Source organism: Perognathus longimembris, chromosome 5, assembly GCF_023159225.1.
Source record: "Perognathus longimembris pacificus isolate PPM17 chromosome 5, ASM2315922v1, whole genome shotgun sequence".
NCBI classification, from domain to species: Eukaryota; Metazoa; Chordata; class Mammalia; order Rodentia; family Heteromyidae; genus Perognathus; species Perognathus longimembris.
In genome coordinates this window covers 20,132,670-20,152,876 of record NC_063165.1, presented here as the reverse complement: position 1 = coordinate 20,152,876, position 20,207 = coordinate 20,132,670, and the positions used below count along the sequence as shown (strand labels likewise).

The 20,207-nt window shown below is 33.9% G+C and overlaps 1 protein-coding gene across 12 annotated transcripts in view; it reads right to left on the bottom strand.

Annotated features, from left to right (window-relative positions):
• Positions 1 to 20,207, bottom strand: part of Robo2 (roundabout guidance receptor 2) — a 516,317-nt gene that overhangs the window by 142,741 nt on the left and 353,369 nt on the right. For all 12 annotated transcript variants that reach the window (XM_048346411.1, XM_048346412.1, XM_048346423.1 and 9 more), the window contains exons 3-4: positions 12,779 to 12,936; positions 9,157 to 9,277 (exon numbers count right to left, since the gene is read on the bottom strand). In XM_048346411.1, the coding sequence (XP_048202368.1) occupies positions 9,157 to 9,277; positions 12,779 to 12,936 (279 nt within the window). The remainder of the gene's footprint in view (positions 1 to 9,156; positions 9,278 to 12,778; positions 12,937 to 20,207) is intronic.

Sequence of the window (20,207 nt, the reverse complement as noted above, 5' to 3'; positions counted from 1 at the left end):
TCTGATGATTCACAGTGACTGAATCAATCTATTATAGCAGTTCATAGTGGAAAAACTAAAGAGTAAGACTGATGAAAATCATTAAAAAGTAATGAAGGTTAATATTTCATCAAAATGATAAAATTATACTCTCACGTGTTATAAATATTTTGCCCTAGTATATTATTGTGCAGGCACCCAATATATGCATGGATATTTTCAGCATGTGTGGGAGCTACGGAAAGCTGACTACTAACTTCCTTTAATATAAGTATTGTTATTATTAATTATTGCAAATGAGTATTGTCATACACTATAGTCTGGTCTTCTCCAATGATCTATGAAATGTTTGAGCTACTTATTCATTTTTATGTAACTCTTATATTTCATATATATATTTCATTTTATTCTTTTGTTAATCTAAATCTGGCTCTGTTAAATTATAGTCTACCACTCCTCTACACACAACAATTGGAAAATACATTTTGAAACTTATGAGTCCAATTACAAAAAGAAATATAAAAAAGTGTGTAAGTTTTCCCTAAACAGTTATAATTTCTTCCTGTTGCATTTTTCTTCTTTATTGACAATGGTGTGACACTGGGAAAATTACCACTTCAATTTATTAGCACATTTCTCTAATTCATAAGTAAATACAATATTTCCTTCTACTTAGTGAAGTAGAAAAAGAACTAAACCAAGGGAAAGAAAGATGAGACCTATAGGGAGTTGAAAATATATATTTGGCCATCTGGACATATTTAGCCACTTAGGACTCCAGTTTCAAGCTTTCTAATTTAGAGTTATATATATAATGACACAAAAGTCTCATATAGTCATGTGTGTGTAGTGTGTACATATATATATATATATATATCAGAAAAACCTTGAAGAAGAAAATCACTCAAAATAATACATTAATATTAAAAAATATGACTATATTTTAATGGATTGATTTTAGTGACTAAATCACAATACACATTTGTAGAACAATTGATTAAATTTCAAGTTCAATGATTCCTTAGTTTTAAGAAAGTCAATTGTCAGAGGCATTCAAAAAGAATAGAAATGTTCCACAGAACATTAGACAATGCTGTCAATTTTTCTTCCAATCACTATCCTGAAAATATTTTAATACCTGTATTCTGAGATCCTAACTTTCAAGTTTATAGCATAAAATATAGTTCTCAGGAGAGTGGTTTGAATGTAAAGTTTATGAACAATCCTTCAAATCTACAACAAGTTCCATCTAATGCTCCAGTAATCTAAATTTATTAGCAGCACAATATGCCCAGGTGTGTACATTGGATGTGTGATTTAGTATTAGGCTATTGAACTATGGACATGCACAGGACAGTTATTTTAATTATAGCATATTTGATACTATGCTGTTGTTTCTAGCAGTAAGGATTAGTATATTTTTATGGGTGTTTCAGATGTGAATAATTTAAAAGAGTCATTAGCAGAGGATGTGGGATAGGCTATTTCTGTGCTATTAGGTAGGTGCATTTATCCCATTTATTCAAAATCTGTTTTAATGTAATGTTAAAGACTTAACTGCTGTTGATCATACTTGGGATTGAAACATGACTTATCAAGAGGAGCCCCTTCTTGCCCACTCTGATATTAATGGAGGAATTATGCTATAACACAACATATTGAGGAACAAGACAGAGAAGTTTTGCACCATCTCTTAATTCATTGAGTACACATGAATTCAGCTCTCTAGATTTCAAGCTTGGTTGCTGGTGAAGAGCCAGCAGCTTAGTTTCATGAAAGTGGTAGAGGATTTATAAGCCAAGACAAAGAATGAAAGTTTTGCCCTTAAGTGAAAGAGAGTAGTTGAAGGTAAGACATAAATATACCATTAAATATGAAAATGAGAAAAGGTCATATTCCTATACCTGTGAAAGATAAATAGAAACTGAATAATGACACAGGCCAAGAAAATTAGTTTAAAATGATAGTACTTCTGGGATTATGGAAGGAAAGGGAGAATTAAGAGATTAAAACCTGAATAACTATACATACACAGAGAAAAGGGAAAGTCTAGAAAGATCTTTAATTTTCTGTTTAATATTTTTAACACTGTAAGAGGTTAAATATGGATATGTTATGTGTGCTCATATATGTATACATGTCTGTATATTGGTTGTTAGGAGAAAAATGAACCCCCAATATTTAAGCCAATGTTAGTATGGTTTGTACTACTGGAACCCAAGTTAATCCTGAATTAATAAAATTGAGATAGCTGCTTACACAAGAGAAGTAAATATGAAACTATCTGTAACTATGATATTTTCATTAAAATATCTAGAGAATGAATAAAATATTTTTGTAATAAGTTTTTTGTCAGAAGTAAAATGCTAATTTCATTTAAAAATATAAGAAGCTAAAGTTATTTTGATGGAAACTAGAGACAAGCCAACAGTAGTAATCAGCCAGAAAAAGAAAGCATGTATATTGAAGAAAGAACCAAAATAACCAATACTTATAGACACTCTACAATGTGTGACAGTACAGAACAAAAATTTAGATAACTATAATTGTGACAAAAGTAAACTGTAGAATTCCAACAACATCAGAATTGGAAAATGAGGGACTTCAGAATAAATCACTGCAGGGTTGAAGGAGCGGATCAACTGAGTGTTAGCCAATAAGTAAACCCTCACAAACTAAGTTAGAATCATGGTCCACAACACAAAAGACAAAAAGAAGACAATAAAATAAAATAACAAATAATTGCAAATTCCAATACTGAAAATCTGTTAAACCACTGGAAAAGTGAAGCTACCTATTTGTCTCATATGGAATATTTCCATAGAATTCTGTGGGGTGAAAAATAAGTTGCAAAATAGTTCATGAAAGTAGCTTCATTAAAGTAACTGTATTTTTGTCAAGCAAGGTTTTTGTATGCATTCCTTAACACATACTTGTCAAAGTATTGCAACTAGAGAATTAATCTAAATAATTCCTCTAAATGGCAAGCTTTCTGTTAGTCATTCCAGGAAAACAAAGTTGAGTTTTTCTTTGGGGGATAGAAACATGTTTTTGCAATGATTCCATTTTTTGTCATCAGCCATATTCTACCCTCCACTGGGTTGTATGGAGGCACGTAGAAGCAACTGATTTATAATTTCAAGAAAGGAAGGTACTGGATCTCCTGCTGCTGTTTCGATGAACTTCACAGGAATGAAGAATGTCACAATGATCTTTTGCTCTTTTCTTCTGTCCTTAAGATAAGTCCAGGTGTTTAGCAACTGGCCAATAGCAGAAAAGGGCATAGTACAAAAATTTTCGAAGCCTGACACTTGCTCATGATAGAGAATATCATCCATTTGATAGAAGAAAATGGATTCAATAAAAAGACATAAGTCACTTGCTTAGACATGACTCATAAAGATGGGTTTAATATCATAGCATTGTGGGTTATGCCTTCCAACAAAATAAGTTGGATGAGCTGGAAATGTGACTTAGCGGTAGAGTGCTTGCCTAGCATGGATGGAGCCCTGGTTTCGTTTCCTCAGCACCACATAAACAGAAAAGGCCAGAAGTGGCACTGTGGCTCCAAACAGAGAGCGCTAACCTTGAGCAAAATAAGCCATGGACAGTGCTCAGGCTCTGTGTCCATGGCCTGGGACTGGCAAAAAAACAAACAAACAAACAACAACAACAACAACAACAACAACAAACGGAGATTGTTCACAAAATTTGAAGGTGTTATTCTGCAGATATCTGTAACACACATTTCAGCAAATATCTCTAAGCTGTATTATTTATTATTCCAATTATCCTAATTTAACTATTCTAAGCTTGCCTTCTGCTTTGCAATTTTGGTCATTATCTATTAAAAATATGTTTCAAAAGATGTTTGCCTAATTTTCTATCAATGTAAGAAACTACTTTTGTAAAAATGGTTTTCTACTCTTCCTAACCACATTTCATCCCTATGTGAGAATAAGAAACATGAAAAATTAAGACAAAAGAAATTGTCCAAGTGGAACATATGTTTTAAAATATTTTATAGTTTTGACAGATAATAATTTCACAAGACAATTCGAAGCCAAGCTCTATTAGACTTGACTTACAAACCCAAAACAAAGAGGCTTGGTATCCATTTTTGTACCAAGATCATGTGCAAGGAAATGGAAAGCCAGAGTATTAAGAAGTAAGTTGAAAGTAAGGTAATCTCATAACTTGGTAAGGAATCACATTTAATAAACATTAATGTGTATAGAAATTGTCACCATGTGCTATGTACAGTTAAAATAAATATGTGGGAAACTCTTGATCTATTGAACAACAAGAAGACTTAATTTTAAAGCATGTCAAAACATGGTATCAACTCAATTCTGACCGCATATTGAAAAACAAAGGGAGAAATCCCGAGGGCTGTTTGTGTACTGCTTATCAATTAAGTTAGTTTTCCTCTGAATGGGCTGATTTCTAATTTTATAACCATGGTTTGATCAGTGGCAATGTCTTTGCCAATGCAATTAACAGGTTTCCCCCGCCCCATGGGAATAACTGGATTTGAATTACCTGCATAACTTGCTTACAAGGTTAATCTCTCTTCAGAAAATAGCACTGCTTGCCAGTCTGTTATTCTGTAAAATACAGCTTTCAAGTACTCCTTTCTACTAAGGTCCAAATTTACATTCAGGGAAAATCCAACTTTACATATTGCTATAATAAAATGAAATGCCAAGTCTTATCATAATTTTACAAACATTATTAAAAAAAGGAATATGTTCAAATAATTACAAAGTATCACGAATCCAAACCTTGACTATATATATATATATATGATATAGATATCTAATGTTTCTTGTTTTATTTATGTGCTACATTGAAGGAAACAAAGTATCCAGTTGAGAAATACTTTAATGGAATTCAGCCATTGGAAACAGTTGTAAAATTGCCAATGACTGTGCTATGACATCTATTTCTAGGACAACTTTTGTGATTTCAAAATAAACTTTCCTTGACATTGTAAAACTAGCGTTGTAGCAATAATTGTGTAGGTCGAGTCTTTTAAGTTCTAAAAGAACAACGCTATGTGATAAAAAGACATTAGCCTTAACCACTGCTTGTAAACCTTCTTTTGACTTCAGTTGCTCTAGAAAGACCTGCCTCACTGTGGTGTGTATCAACTAAGAATGTCATAGTGGGGTTGGGAATATGGCTTAGTGGCAAGAGTGCTTGCCTCCTTTACAAGAAGCCCTGGGTTGGATTCCCCAGCACCACATATACAGAAAATGGCCAGAAGTGGTGCTGTGGCTCAAGTGGCAGAGTGCTAGCCTTGAGCAAAAAAAAGCCAGGGACAGTGCTCTGGCCCAGAGCCCAAGGCCCAGACTGGCCAAAAAAAAAAAAAAAAAAAAAGAATGTCATAGGGCTGGTTGCTTATGTGTGTATGAGTGTTGGAGCAGATTGGGATAGCCATTGAATGTTAACAGTGTATTCTTCAAAACACAAACAAATAACAACAACAAAAAACCCAACTGTATTCAATTCAGCCCATCTGAATGCGATTAGGTAAATCTTGAGCACATTAAGCTTTTTGCCATTAGTTCTCTCTATCAGAGAAAAATAAACCAAGGAAGCAAAGACCAATACAAATGAGTGTTTTCTAAAAGGAAAAAAACAACAAGAAATAGGCACCTTGTCTGCCCCTCTTCACAATATTTCAACATTTGAACAAGGTTTTCAAAAATTCTTTTTTTGGCTGAATACATTATTTGTTGATTTTTAAATTTAATTGTCAAGGTGATGGGGTGAGGTGTTAGAGTTACATATAAAAGGTTGTGAGTACACTTTTTGTCAAATGTATTATTTCTCCCTAATTTTTCTACTCAAGAAAACAACTATATTGTTCCTGAATCATACTGATTTTAAGAACACTTTCTACTTCTAATTCTTACATAAGAGCCACATATGTTAATAAAATGTAGATGATAATATCTCTATCAACTTTTATCCAATTACTGAAAATCCATATCCATAGCCCTAATCTCTGTCCTCACCGCCAAACAAACTGCCTTGTTCACAATATGAGTAAGCTACAGTGAAAAGCAGCCATTGGTACAAAGTTCACAATAATATGTGTGTGAATAGAAGTCAAATAGGCACAGGCAAGAATACATTAAGGAAGACTTGAAGAAAGCTTTCTGTGTAATAAAAAGGGAACAATTCAGGGAAGAAATAGCAGGCAGGAAGGAACTACTAGTAAAATATCTTAGAGAAAATTACTTAAGAATTGCAACACTAATGAAACAAGAGCAAGATTCTTTCAAGGGGAAAATTAAAGAAAAGAAAATATTTTAAGGATTAACATTTAACAAATGAATATATGTTTGACAGAGACATGGAACACAGAGAATAGGGAGACATTTTCACTGAATTACTTTTGTCAGATATTTTCAGATTGATGATTGTTTATTTTCTTGGTCAGAAAGATACAAAAATTATGACAACAAGGCATAAAAGTTAAACATTTCAGAGCAATGTTGAAACACAGTCCTTAAAATTTGGAAAGGAAAAAAAAAGGGAAAACTGATTATATTTAAAGACACATGATCAGAATTGTGGTGATATTCTAAGAACCAATACAGGAAGCTAAATTGTATTAATGTAACTGTAAGTCAGTCAGACATCGTTTAATTGCCAGAATATGCCATAGAGTTTACCATCATTTTAAAAATAGGATATTACAGTTTTACATTTGAGATTGTTCACTGAACTGGGATATGGTTTCATTAGCACAAAATACTGCAGAAAGACAAAGAGAACAAATAACTCATGGTGTGTGGTACAAAAGCTTTCATAAAATCAGTTTACATTGATCATATCTTTATCAAAAGGTCATTTTTTTAATGCAAAGTAACCTGTGAAACTTCAACACTTCATTTCCTAAGGAACCAAAATACTTCAAAAGTGAGGATTTTTTTTTTCTAGCAAGATGTCTTAGAAAATACATGGCTATTGTGTAAGAAAAAGAACCTTTATTCTTGTCTTTTTCTTTGTTCTTTTCCTGTTCTTGCTTTTCCTGAGTAAGGTGTTTTTGTTTTTGAGCAATAAAATACCATGAGGTTTTTTTTGTTGTTGTTGTTGTTGTTTTTTCTGTAGAATATTTCCTAAGGCAAAGTTTGAGTTGTAAAGGTTTTTAAAAAACCTTCTGGATCTTTGAGCAGTTACAGTTAGCTAGATAGTTGAAAATGAAGTATCTGCTACAAGAAAATAAAAGTGCAGAAGGCGAATATAATCAATTTAAAAAATATTAGACCAAAAATCATAATACTCAATGATGAGAAATTTAAAAAAATATCCTGGATGAAGTAGCTCAAAATAGAATAAAGGAAGTCTCACCATGAATAGCAACTTATTTCAGGTTTCCTTGAAAACCAAGGTAAAGAAAAGAATTGTCACACAATTTTGTTACATCATTGATCTGGGTCATCCCTTCTCTTTTCTATTTTTCTGAGTTAGGTGTTGTTTTGCTATCAATAATGGAATTTTGGTTTGTCCTCGACTGACTATTGTATTTATAACACATTGAGTCAGTTCTGACTAGTTTACACCATCAGATAAACGTTTCTCAGGTTTTTAAATCAATTCTTCCAGAGGAACTGCCTCTAGACAAATTCAATCTCTTTGGTTGATAGCTATTTTCAAAATAATTTAGAAGTTACTCTATAGCTACTGACATATTTAAGTGTCTCCTGCAATTGTCATCATATATCTAGGAAAAATAGGGTAAATATTTCAATATAAACTCAATATTGGTAGGTGTAATTGCTTAGATAATAACATTATACCCTTTGCATTTCCCTTAAAAGGCAATCTGTACTATTGAAAAGCAATGTTTTCTACTCTAAAGCTTGTAAAAAGGTACAGAGAAAAAATAGTAGTGAGTCTCTCTTTAAATAAAAGAGCTATCTTACAGGACTTTCAGTGTTAATGTCCAACAGTTACTAATTTCATATTTTATCAGGCAAAAGTGATTTTACTCATTATAGAGTGGAGCACTTTGTGAGATACCTCGAAATGACAGGGTCAAACTGATACTTGTCTGAGCTCTGCAGGATGGAATTTTATATCCATACTTTGGACAATTTCATTTTTACCATTTCATTCTTTTAATGAAATATGGGATTTTTCCTGGCTTTGTCCTTTGAGACTTCAAGCTGCTTAGTATCCACAGGGAGTATTAGAAGAGATTACTCGGTACTCAGAGTGATTGAATAGAGAAGCCTGCACTCTGGTACATATTCATAAAGCATAACCTTAATTCTTGAAATGTAATGGAGATCATAATATATCTCTTTTCATTATGGCATTCCCATCACACAAACGGCAAAAGAAGCTTTTTTAGGCACTGAACAAGGCTTTGGTTACCCTTATACAGGTCTTGGATAAAGACCAAAAATAGGTATCTTAATATATCCTGGATAAAGTACAATCATGGATATCATTAATACAATACTGACACAGATAATATTTTTTAAAACACAGTAATCTCCTGTTGCCTATAATCCTAGGTACTTGGGAGGATGAGATTTGAGGATCTGGTTCAACCTAGAAAGAAAAGCCTCCCTTCCAAACAAAATCAAGAAATGGAATTGTGACTCAAGTGATAGAGTATTATCTGGACAGAAAGAAACCGAGTGACAAGGTCCAGGCCTTGAGTTCAAGCCCAAGAACTAGCACCATATTTAAAAAATAAAAAAGTATAACTGACTCTGAGCACTAAAAATTTATGATTCTGAATCAGTTAAATTTTTGTTAAAGTATTTTGATATATATACATATATACACATTGGAATGGGTATCTACATTGCAATATGTGTACACATATATGAATATATGTAGAGGTATCCTATAATTATATCCATATATGAAGGATACACTTTAGATACATGTAGTATAAACTCATAAACACCTTTCTTTTACATTTTGATACAAACAAAAATCTGAAAACTATAGACAGATTAAAGTTTCAAAAGTTTGCCCCTGCTATCAAAGTTTTCATAAGAAAGATGAAAAATGTAATAATCCATTATCATAGGTAATGGATAATTATCTATATATGTAATCTGATTTTGAATGTTATCAAAAGTATTAAATACACAGAAAAATGAAATACAAAGGAGCAATTTATAATTTAAAAGAGGGATTTACCAAAGACAGTCAGCTCTGCTGGGTCGCTGTCTCTTTCCCCCACCATATTGGTCCCGACACAGGTGTACATGCCAGCATCACTCTTCCTGGTATTGGAAATCATCAATTTGCCACCACGAATCTATTGAAATTAAACCCAAAGTGGAAAAGGAAATAGAGAGAAAGTCAACTAGTCAATCATTTTAAATATTTATATGAACTATTTACTAGCCAAGGTAAACAGTTGCATCTAACAAAGAAAAATTCTTCCTCCATTTTAGTCTTGGTATATGCTCTTTCCTAACTCATCCTCAATAAAAGTCTCCATATTTCCTTCATCAGGAATGCTTTTTAAGGGAAGCCTTCCTTTCTCTAGCCCAGCCATTTACTGACTCTCCTGAGGTAACTATCCACTAAACCCCAGGGGTTTATCTTTACACTCAGATTCCAATTTATGAAATGCTATTGCCATTTGTCATCAGAACAGTATTCTGTATCTGCTTCAAATAGAAAAAAATAAATCCAGATGACTTATAAAGATTCTCTGAGTATTTGTTAAAGTTGTTGAGGATGTATAAGGGCCAGGCTATAGTAGTAACTAAGTACAACAGTTAAAAACAAACAAAAACATGCCTTTGTGCACTTGGCATTTCAAGAATTACTTTTACTCATATTGTCTATTTTTTATTTCATTTAAGAAATAGGTTTTAAGTAGGATAGTTTGGATGAACACTATTGACTTGTATAAAATGACAATTTGTTACAATTAACAACTGATAAATGTTCCCTACAATTTCTAAAATGAAAAGTATTTATTAAATGAGCAAATGAAATAATAATAAAATATCTATACTAAGTAGAATATTGAATTGGTCAGGCTGTCAGTATGTGTATTATTACTCATAGTTCTTTTGCCTCCTAATTATGAAACCTTTTTGTATTAATCTATTTGAAATCTTAAAAAGATGAAATAAAAATTGCAATTTTCTGTATATATTTCAAATTCATAAGCAAACAACACATATATATTAACACATATATATTAGTGTTCCTGAGAGTTTCAACTCTGAAATGTGGCCTGTCCTGGGAAGGGATTTTTAGCTTTTCTTTTTTTTTTTTTTCCCCACGTGTGGAGAAGAGATGAACAATCTGTCTCCTCACTTTGTTTCAGTATGGTAGAATGGTTACAAAGGTGTCATAGAGTATATTTGTCTCATCTTGAAGCTGAGCATGGCAATAGAGATTGATTTGAGCAATGAAACTAAAGCTTTCAATAGAATAAAACTACAGAGTAAAGAAGAAGAAAAAGTGCTTCAACAATGGGACATGCCTTCTCTTGCTGCTGCAGTAGCTGCTGCTAAAAGAGCAGAGACCACAAAATGAGCTTGAGCTAAACTGCTGGAAAGTTACGAGACCAGAAAAACAACTGGAGGTGATTAGCTGAAGAGTAAGCTGATTTCCAGACATGAGATCATTCTAGACCTGCCAACTGCCAGTTCACCTTTAAACAGATCATAGAAGAATGAGAGTGTCTAGGAGACATCATGCAAGCTGACTGAGCAAAAGGGCCAACTTTCCCAGGGAATCACAGGTTAAATAAAATCCTTTGTATATATCACTGATTTTGGGGGTGGTTTGATACAGATCAAAAAACAAATAGCACATTTTCAAAAGTTGTATATTCAACACACCATATTTATGTTCTCTTTGCCCCCCCAAAAAAGATCTCCACAATATTGACAATAAAGTCAGAAACATGTCAATATATGTTGTAATTACTTACATAATTTATTGTGTCTAACTTTTGATGCAATTTCAATATGCACACAACAGAAATACTCATTTATTATCTATATAATATTAGAATACTATATTATAATAGTCTTACAAAGGAAAATATTATATATGTATAGATTATATTTACAGATTATATTTACATAGATTATATAGATATAGATATAGATATAGATGTAATAAAGGAGGATACTTCATGCCCCTTCTGGTGCTTGAACTTAAGGGCCTGGGTTCTGTCCCTTGAGCCATAACTCCATTTCTAGCTTTTTGGTGGTTACCTGGAGGTAAAGAGTCTCAAGGACTTTCCTGCCCAGGCTTTCTTTAAGTTGTGATCCTCCGATCTCAGCCTCTTGAGTAGCATAAGCATTAGCATCTGGCAATTTTCAAAGTTGATCGCCACTCAAATTACATAAACCTTTTATTGAAATGACGTATTTCTTCACCCAAATGGAACAGTATAAATTAAATTACTCTCACTCATGACAGTGAATCTAAAAATTGTATTACCACTAAGATAAAAACAAACAGTACAAATAATGTACCCAATGCCTACCGTATGACACTGTAACCTCTCTGTACGTAAGTTTGATAATAAAAATTTGAAAAAAAAATGCATATTCTATCCAGAAGTACAAGACACCAAAATGGAAACGTTTAATTGTGATGCCTTCTACAACAATTTCAAGTTTAGGAAATGTAAATAATAATAATAATAGCAAATGTTAACAGAAACCTTTAGAAACTTACATGATTACCTCATGTCTTCTACCACGTAACAGTTTTGGCGTTGATCAACTGGAATCTTTATCAGCTGATAAACCTGATCAATTTCCTTTGTTGTTTTTTTTTTATTGTTTGTTTTTTTGGTCAGTCCTGTGCCTTGAACTCAGGGCCTGAGCATTGTCCCCGGCTTCTTTTTGCTCAAGGGTAGCAATCTGCCATTTGAGCCACAGCACACTTCTGCCCATTTTCTATATATCTGGTGCTGAGGAATCGAACCCAGGGCTTCATGTATACGAGGCAAGCACTGTTGCCACTATTCCCATATTCCCAGCCTGATCAATTTCTTTGGAAACAGACTATTTCCCTACTTGTGCTAAGAATTAGTTATTTTAATTTATATTATATAGTTATATATTAGTGTATATATATTATTATTTTATATATCATACATTATATAATATAATGTATATTATATTATTTATATTATATATTAGTATATATTATATGTTAGTATATATTAGTATATATAATATAATGTATTAATAAATATAATTGTAATTATATATTATATATAATTGATATATAATATAATATATATTAGTATATAATATTATATGTTAGTATAACAGTCATTTTAAAAAGTAATTCATTGATGAGGTTTCACTGTCACTAGAACTACTCTATTAGAAAGATTGAAATAAGTATGAAATGTTCATCACTTTAGATTATTTCTCCTTAAAATTTTGAAAAGTGTAAAATGAGACATGGTTAATATAGTTTATTACTATCATTTATACTTTTGAATAAAGTATAAGAAGTAGCATGTATAAAGTATAAATGACCAATACAATTTTGGGGAGGGCTAATACATAAACAGTATATTGCAAAAATACATTTACATATAAAAAGTTGGAAAATTACAAGTTTATTATATGCACTGGATTTGTATCATTTCTGTTTCTTTGAAATGTTTTGTTCCCCAAATATTTTGCTTTTAAATACTTTCAGTAAGATGGAAATGGTTAGTACTTAAATATTATTTTATTAATAATAAATTAGAGAACTAGTGCTTTCACTTGTAGAAGAGAAATTCAATTTTATTAGACCCTCTTGTCATTTAACTCACACTTATCCTTTCTTCCTTGTCATCAATTCGAACTTTGTCTTTTTTCCAGTAGATTGTGGGTTCTGGATGTCCCCGGGGAGGCTGGCATTCCAAGATTGCGGGCTCTCCAGCTGCCACTACAACATCTGTGGGGTTCTGCCGGAAGTCATCTCGCAACACTAAGGAAATAAAAGTATAGCAAAACAAAGCTCAGTGTCAGTAACTTCATTTTATATTTGCAAAGGTAACTTCAAGACATACCTACTTGTTCTAGAAAGAAAAACAATCTAAAACATTGATAACGAACATAGTCAACTCCCTCTCAAAATATTCCAATTCCAGCCTAATTGCTTTTCAATAGGAGATTCACTGAAGATAAGAACATAGACCTTCATTCTAAAATCCAGTTTCAAAAAGGAGGTGATTCTGGAGGTAAAGAGATTGGAAAGATTTGTGATATCGTTTTGAAATTTAGTAGCAAAGCACTGTGTAAAAGACTTCATGTAGTATGACTCAGTTTTCTACAAGGAAATATCTATCTACATACAAACATACATATATACATACATACATACAATGTAGGCTCATAAACACATCTAAATCAATGTCAGTGATAAACTAAAACCTAAATCAAGTCCTGTGCAAGGGGTTTGTGAACAAATGTTGATGGGAGGAAGTGGAGAGGAAACTCTGAGAAAGTCCTTCCCCATGCATGGCCCAATACCGACAAGATCACCATTTTTCTTGTACTGTCACAGACAAGCTTATTGTTCACTCTTGCAACACACTAGCACCCAAATACACAGGGCTAGGTCTTCATTTTCTCCGCCTCTCCACCTGCCGAGTGACATCTGGGCAGCGTGACATTCGGAACAGTGATATCCCTTATAGCACTTTCTCCAGTCTGAATTTCCCCTCCTTTCATTAAGGAGAACAGCAGGTTGGACCTCCATTGTAACCTCCAAAAATCTGGCATGCCTGGCTCTCCAAATGTCAACCTATCTATCAGAGTCTGCTTTTCTGCTCCTGGCAAGATGGAAAGCTAGAGAAATGGTTTGGCATCTCAGACTGCAGAAAAAAAGGGTTTCTATAGCAAACAAGGCTGAGGGCTTTTTTAGGACAAACTTCCAGGAAAAAAAAAAAAGTAAGAGAATCGGTCAGGTATCACATCCCTCCACTATCTTCACTTTTCCCAGCTACATCCATTTTTCCTATTTTGAACTTTCAACACTGACACTTTCATTGTAAAGTTCCAAAGTAGAGCCAACCTAAGTGTATCTAGGTATAGTGTAATTTCTGGTCTGTTAAATATTTTATAGATAACACACCATATATATGTAGGCACTGTGTCTATATATGAAGGCATGTGTACATGTATATATGCACAGATATACATACATATATGTACATGCACACACAGAAACACACTGTCCGTAACAGATAACAGAGCAGCTACTGGTAGCCTGTTATTTAAGTCACCCACGGAAATGATGATTAAGTCAAATCAACTGCTTTCTCTATCTAATAATAAGACCCACTTCATCACTATGTGTATCTGCTGTGCTAAGTCTCTAGGTTAATTGTCATTCTCCAAATAAATAAAAATCTCTTTCCTGAAAACAACCCTAGAGAAAAAAGGTAAGTGACTCCTAGGGCTTTTCTTTTCTCTGGTAATACATCCTTTTAACATGGTTTTCTGTCTTAATGAAGTCATGGTCCTTTTCCAGATTAGAGCATCTTATTTCTTCTGAAGGAGAAAGAAGAAAGCATTCCACACGAATTGTTCATTCTCAGCTTATTAACAGGTTAATTTAGTGCTTTTACTGCGAAGGAAACATGTTCTGTGTTAGCACTGAGAAGTGCACATTTTTAGTCTTCTCACTAACTGGCAGAAAAAGGTGTGATTCCTGTGCTTAAGGTTTGCTTCTGATTGATCTTAGGGGTGGGAGTGGGGGTAATGCATTCAAATGTGATATTCATGCAAGCCACAAAAAGGGGTGAACACTCTGGTTTCCTCTTGGAGGCATTTCCTCCAGAGAGAGCAAGCTGGTGACTAATTTTTATTCTAAATACAGAACAGCTGCCTATTTATTCAATGGTAAGAAGTGCAAAAATACAGTAACAGAGTGATCAACCTCCCCCCACCCCCGGACACAGTACAATATCCGGTATTGGCATCCTATGGTGTTTTGGCAGATCTTCAATCTGTTCCAAAATAGCACATCTGGCCAGTTCAAGGGCCTTCCCCAGCTCTGGTCTCCTAACAAATACAATGCCAAAAACCTTTAGCTCAAATGGTACTTTAGACCACAGAAAATCATTCAGAGTCAGTGTTATACCTATTCACAATAACCCAATTTTTTAAAAAGGCCTTTTGATATGAGAAAGTAAAAAAGAAAAACATCATAACAAAGAAAAAATATCATAGCATACTATATGGACTGGTATTCTTAAACAATATAACATGTGTTTACTCATTCAGGAAAAAAAAGAAAGAAAATGACTCCAATTTGCACATGAAGCCAAGAAATCTACATCAACTGTAATTTTAGGCTTTCAGACTATTCACTCAGAAAGTAGGGTGAGATAATGGTATAATTGGTACTGTTACCCTCTTCAACTTGTAATATGCTCTCTGGGGTTTGTATGTAACTCAGCTAACTAATTTATGCCTAGTGACATAGCTTCATGTATAGAGATCTTTGCTCCCATCCAAATAAATCTTTTAATAGAAAAAGTGATAGGATCGCACATTTGTAATTAGACTGTAAAACTAGATTGTGACATTTCTCTTCCTCCCCCTCTTCTTCTTCCTTCTTTCTACTTTTCCTCTTCCTCCTCATTCTCTCTCTGTGACAGACAGACAGACCGACACACACACACACACACACACACACACACACACACACATTCACACCTCTGAGCTTGCAAGGACCACCTTACCAATGAAGAGGATAACATGACAAGGATATGAGGGCAGCTTCCAGCATACCACCAACACCATGTGGAGGTCCTCAATTCAATGACCCTTGAAGACTCTTATTACATTCACCCGTGTTTGTGATACCTCAAAAAGCAATGGATAACTAATGTACACCCTAAGGAACCTTTATATCTACTTATAGCCTTAGACCTTGCATCTGTGACTCTTATCCTCACAACTCTATTCTTTCATACATCAAGACTTCTCCCTTTCTCTTAAATTGATAATTTTCTGGACTTTATTTATTTTAACCTCAGTTAAGGTAAGGCGTCACTAAGACATTTCCATCTAAGTTTACTGAAATAAATTAAGAATGACAATAAAGAGAAAATACAAACTAAAATTCTCAGGGAAGACATATTTTTGAACCACAAGTGTCCACAGAACAGACTTTGTTAAATGACTAGAAACATAATACTACTATTGATACAAGTATTCATCCATACACCACTGAAAAAGAAATAAATCATCCCAGAAAAGCTAAGTGATCACGAGGAAGGTAATCTGAAAACAAATATACTCATATTCTTGACTGGATGCAGTTGAAAACCAAAGGCAACTAAGAGGACACTTCAAAAGGCTCAGTAAGTAATCACTCAAAGAAACAGTACATTTTTTGCAACCAACAAAAGTAGTACCAGAAATTATAGAAAGTAAATGTAAAAATTGAAATAAAGATAACACATGAAATGGCCAATATATACAAATGTTACATATTGTTTCTGTAGTCATATCAATACACTACTACAAGAACTATGGGTGTTCATAAGAGGACTAATTTGATATAGTCCAAACTGGTATGAAACTCAGGACTTCAGTTCCATTTGCAAGAACATCCCCTGTGTTATGCCAAAGTAGATGACTATTAGTACCAGCCATCCAACTTGAGTCCAAATGGAGTCTCATATCAGATTAAGCCCAGTAGAACATGAGCTGAAAAAACTTGAGTTTTCCATGATATGGGTAGATAAATCATTCAATCTTGAAGACTCTGCTAAGTCTAGACTTTCTAATTCAGTTCCATTTTGCACTGATGGCAGTCTACGTCAAATTTTCTCTTCCAAGTGACAGTTCTTCACTGATATGGAATAATTACATATGTTTTTGAACTTTAACCAACTTAAAAACAAATCTTATGCTGAGGTGTCATTTATATGAAACAACTTCATTCTGTTTTGTACCAGCAAATGTGATGATGGTTAAAAATGTTTTAAAGGGGGGATGGGATAGCTAACAAAGAGTAATAGAAGTAGTGAGTGTGATTCGAGTACATTATATCCATATCCATATGCATGGAAATAACACAATAAAATTATTTTACACAGTTAACATACACTAATGTTTTTAATAAAAGAGAAATACTTGAGATCAAAATGAACAGATCAGCTTCCAGCTAACTAGGAAATACAATCTGATTCTGGGGAGACACATCACAAGTGGTTTCTTCTGCACAGAAGGAGAATAGGAATGAAAGAAATCAATGGGAGACATCCTGCTACTGCCATGCAAGCTGACACTGGCACCCCTGAAGCCTACTGATGATTCCAAAATGTGACATGAGGTCCCCCCACGCCCCTTCCACTAATACTCCCTGTATAAGCAAATTCACTCAGCAAATGAACCAGATAAACCAGTAGTATGAACTGGAGCATACTGAATAAACAAGACTGCCCTGTGACTTGCTCATTTTCAAGTCCAAGCTTTTTGCAAAGCCTGGTATTCTGCAGGGAATAAAATACACAAACACACAATTCACACAAGAGGAATGGCCAGCTCTGAGTGTCGTAGCCAAGTCTTTATTCTTGAATCTTTTTATAGCTCTGCTCCATCCTCACCCACAGAATAATTTGAAGTCTTGCTAAGAGTGCCAAGTCTTCCTTCATGTTTTCCATTAATGTTTAAAACTTGATGAAGGATTCTTAGAAATTGCATGGAAATATTTTGCTCTCTGTAATTTGTATGCGTAACCTCTGTAATACATATGTTCTCCTTAGGGACCAAGTGTTGAGATCATTCATAAACTCTGCGATCACATGTGGCACAGCAAACTGGTGACATCTGACCATGGCAGACTCAAGTCCTGTCTCTGGCAATCATTTCCTTTGCTTTTCAGCTAAGAAGCCAGTGTTTGGCATTGCTTCAAGACTTGGAAGTCCTATTTTTGGCAAAGTCTAGCATCTGATATTTGACAGGGATCTGCATGCCCTATCCATTAGTATATGAGGAAGTTGAGGGTTGGAGATAATTAATGTTTAATCAGTTCCTCTTTTTTTCCTTCCCTTAAAGAGTCCTTGTCCACAAAACTGTTTATATAGGACTGATGTCTTCAGAATCAAAGATAGCTTGACAAGGACATGTTAGAAACTGTGCTCAAATACAGTGTTTGAGAAAGAGGACATTCAGAAATGCATATAAAACTAATGGTGCTGTGTTCCTCTCCTGCCGAACTAAACCTTCTCTCTTGAACCCCACTTGCAGGACAAATGTACAGCACAACTGTCTTTGTGGACCTTCTACTCTATTGCAAAGCTCTAACTACTGGTCTTTTCTTTTGCTACCATGTGATTTCTGAATGCTGCAGTTAACATTCAGCAATCTCATTACTCATCTACCACAAATCTTCAAAAGCATCACCATGTTTTGACAGGTAAACAGGAGAAGAGAAAGCAAGAAGCATATATAAGCACTTTTTTATGAATATAAATGTCTTAAAGACCAAATTTAAATTATTTCAGAAAACTCATATTATACCACTGGCATTGATTGGAAAAATAATGTGCTTGACAAGTTTTGTTTACCTATGAAAAGCACATTTTCATGCATTATTGATGCTAAACCCACTGCACCTCCAGCCTTTCCTTATACCTCCATGAAAACAAACATATTCAACAACATATCCTAAATATCTTTTAAATGTGTAAGCAACACTGAGTTCCCATAATTAAAATTATTAGAGTGTAAATTTTTTTCAAAAGTGATTAGTTTTTTTAAAAAACATAGGCATGTTTTAATCAAATCATCATGTAATTTATGAAATTAGAAACAGTTGTTTAAAGACATTTAAAAGACAAGAAAATAATGTCAGATAGTGCTGCTCAAGATGAATAGTCTGGAGAATTCCTAGTTTACAATACTGCTTTTCTTCTCTATGACATAGTTTTGGTACATTAGAGGATACACAGACAGGTAGGTAGGTAGGTAGATAAGTAGACAGACGATGGATGGACAGACAGATAGATAGATAGATAGATATAGACAGATGATAAATGTATTGCAGATAGAGAGAAATAGATTGGCAAGCAAGTATACAAATTTTATATGATTTATATTAACAGGATGATTACTAATAAACATCTATCTGCTTCTGGATTTTCAAGGCTTCCATCCACTGAGTTTCAAGTCTTCAGCCAGAGCAACTGGTACCAGGATGTTTTATTGTAGATGCATGGTAGAATACATTTTTGCACACTAGTATTCTTTTTTTAACCATTTCTTATTCTCTAATTCACCCTGTACCTGTACTATTTGACCACAGTAAATGAACATTTCTGAGGATCAGCTATCACACAAATATGTGTGTGTATTTATTTCTTCCCAACAGATTACCACTCTTCTCCCACCTTGTTAGTTATTATCTGAAGGCATTATCTTTTACAGTATTCCACCACTCACAAAGATGTACAACCTCAGCAGCATCTTCTTGTCATTCCAGTATCAAGGCTTTATTGCTCCAGTATTTCTCTTCCATGGTGTACTCTGATGTGCATGATGAACAGGAATTACAATGCCAAGTAACTGCCAGATGTCATGAGTTATAAACTCAATAGTCTAAGGATTATTACACATTAGGGCACCCTCCAGTGTGAGGGTGTCCTGGAATTTATGTGTTATTTATTACCTATTGGCAGGGTCTCAAAGTAATCTCACTCCTGCTGATGAAGTGGGGGGTTGGAAAGAGTAGAAGGTCAAGGTTAACCATTCTTGTCACCACTGCTAGTTACTTTGAAACTACTGTTGCTTTATCTTTTCCTCTTGTGCCAGAAAGTCAACAAATCTCCCAATGAAGTAGAGAAGTATAATTATAATACCTCTATTGGCCTTTATCTTGATTCTTGTTGAATTGACGATTTCTATTATTTTACTTGTTTTAGCAAGACATTTTGTAACCATACCCACTAGAGATACCATTTAGAGGTTACACATGAATCTTACCATAACCTTGAACTTACAAAATAACCCATCTCAGACTTTACAGCTTATTTTTTTCTTCCACACATGAACAGGCTCTAACCCCCTACCTGCATTGCACTGTCTAAAATTTTAATATTTTAAAACAACCACGTTTTATATGCCTACAGATTCTTCAGTATTACCTACACAATAGTAGGATTTGCATATGTCCACATCACAAAATATCAGGATTACTCCATGCATGAATTCTGTTAGAATGGATGGAGCTTGACGTCT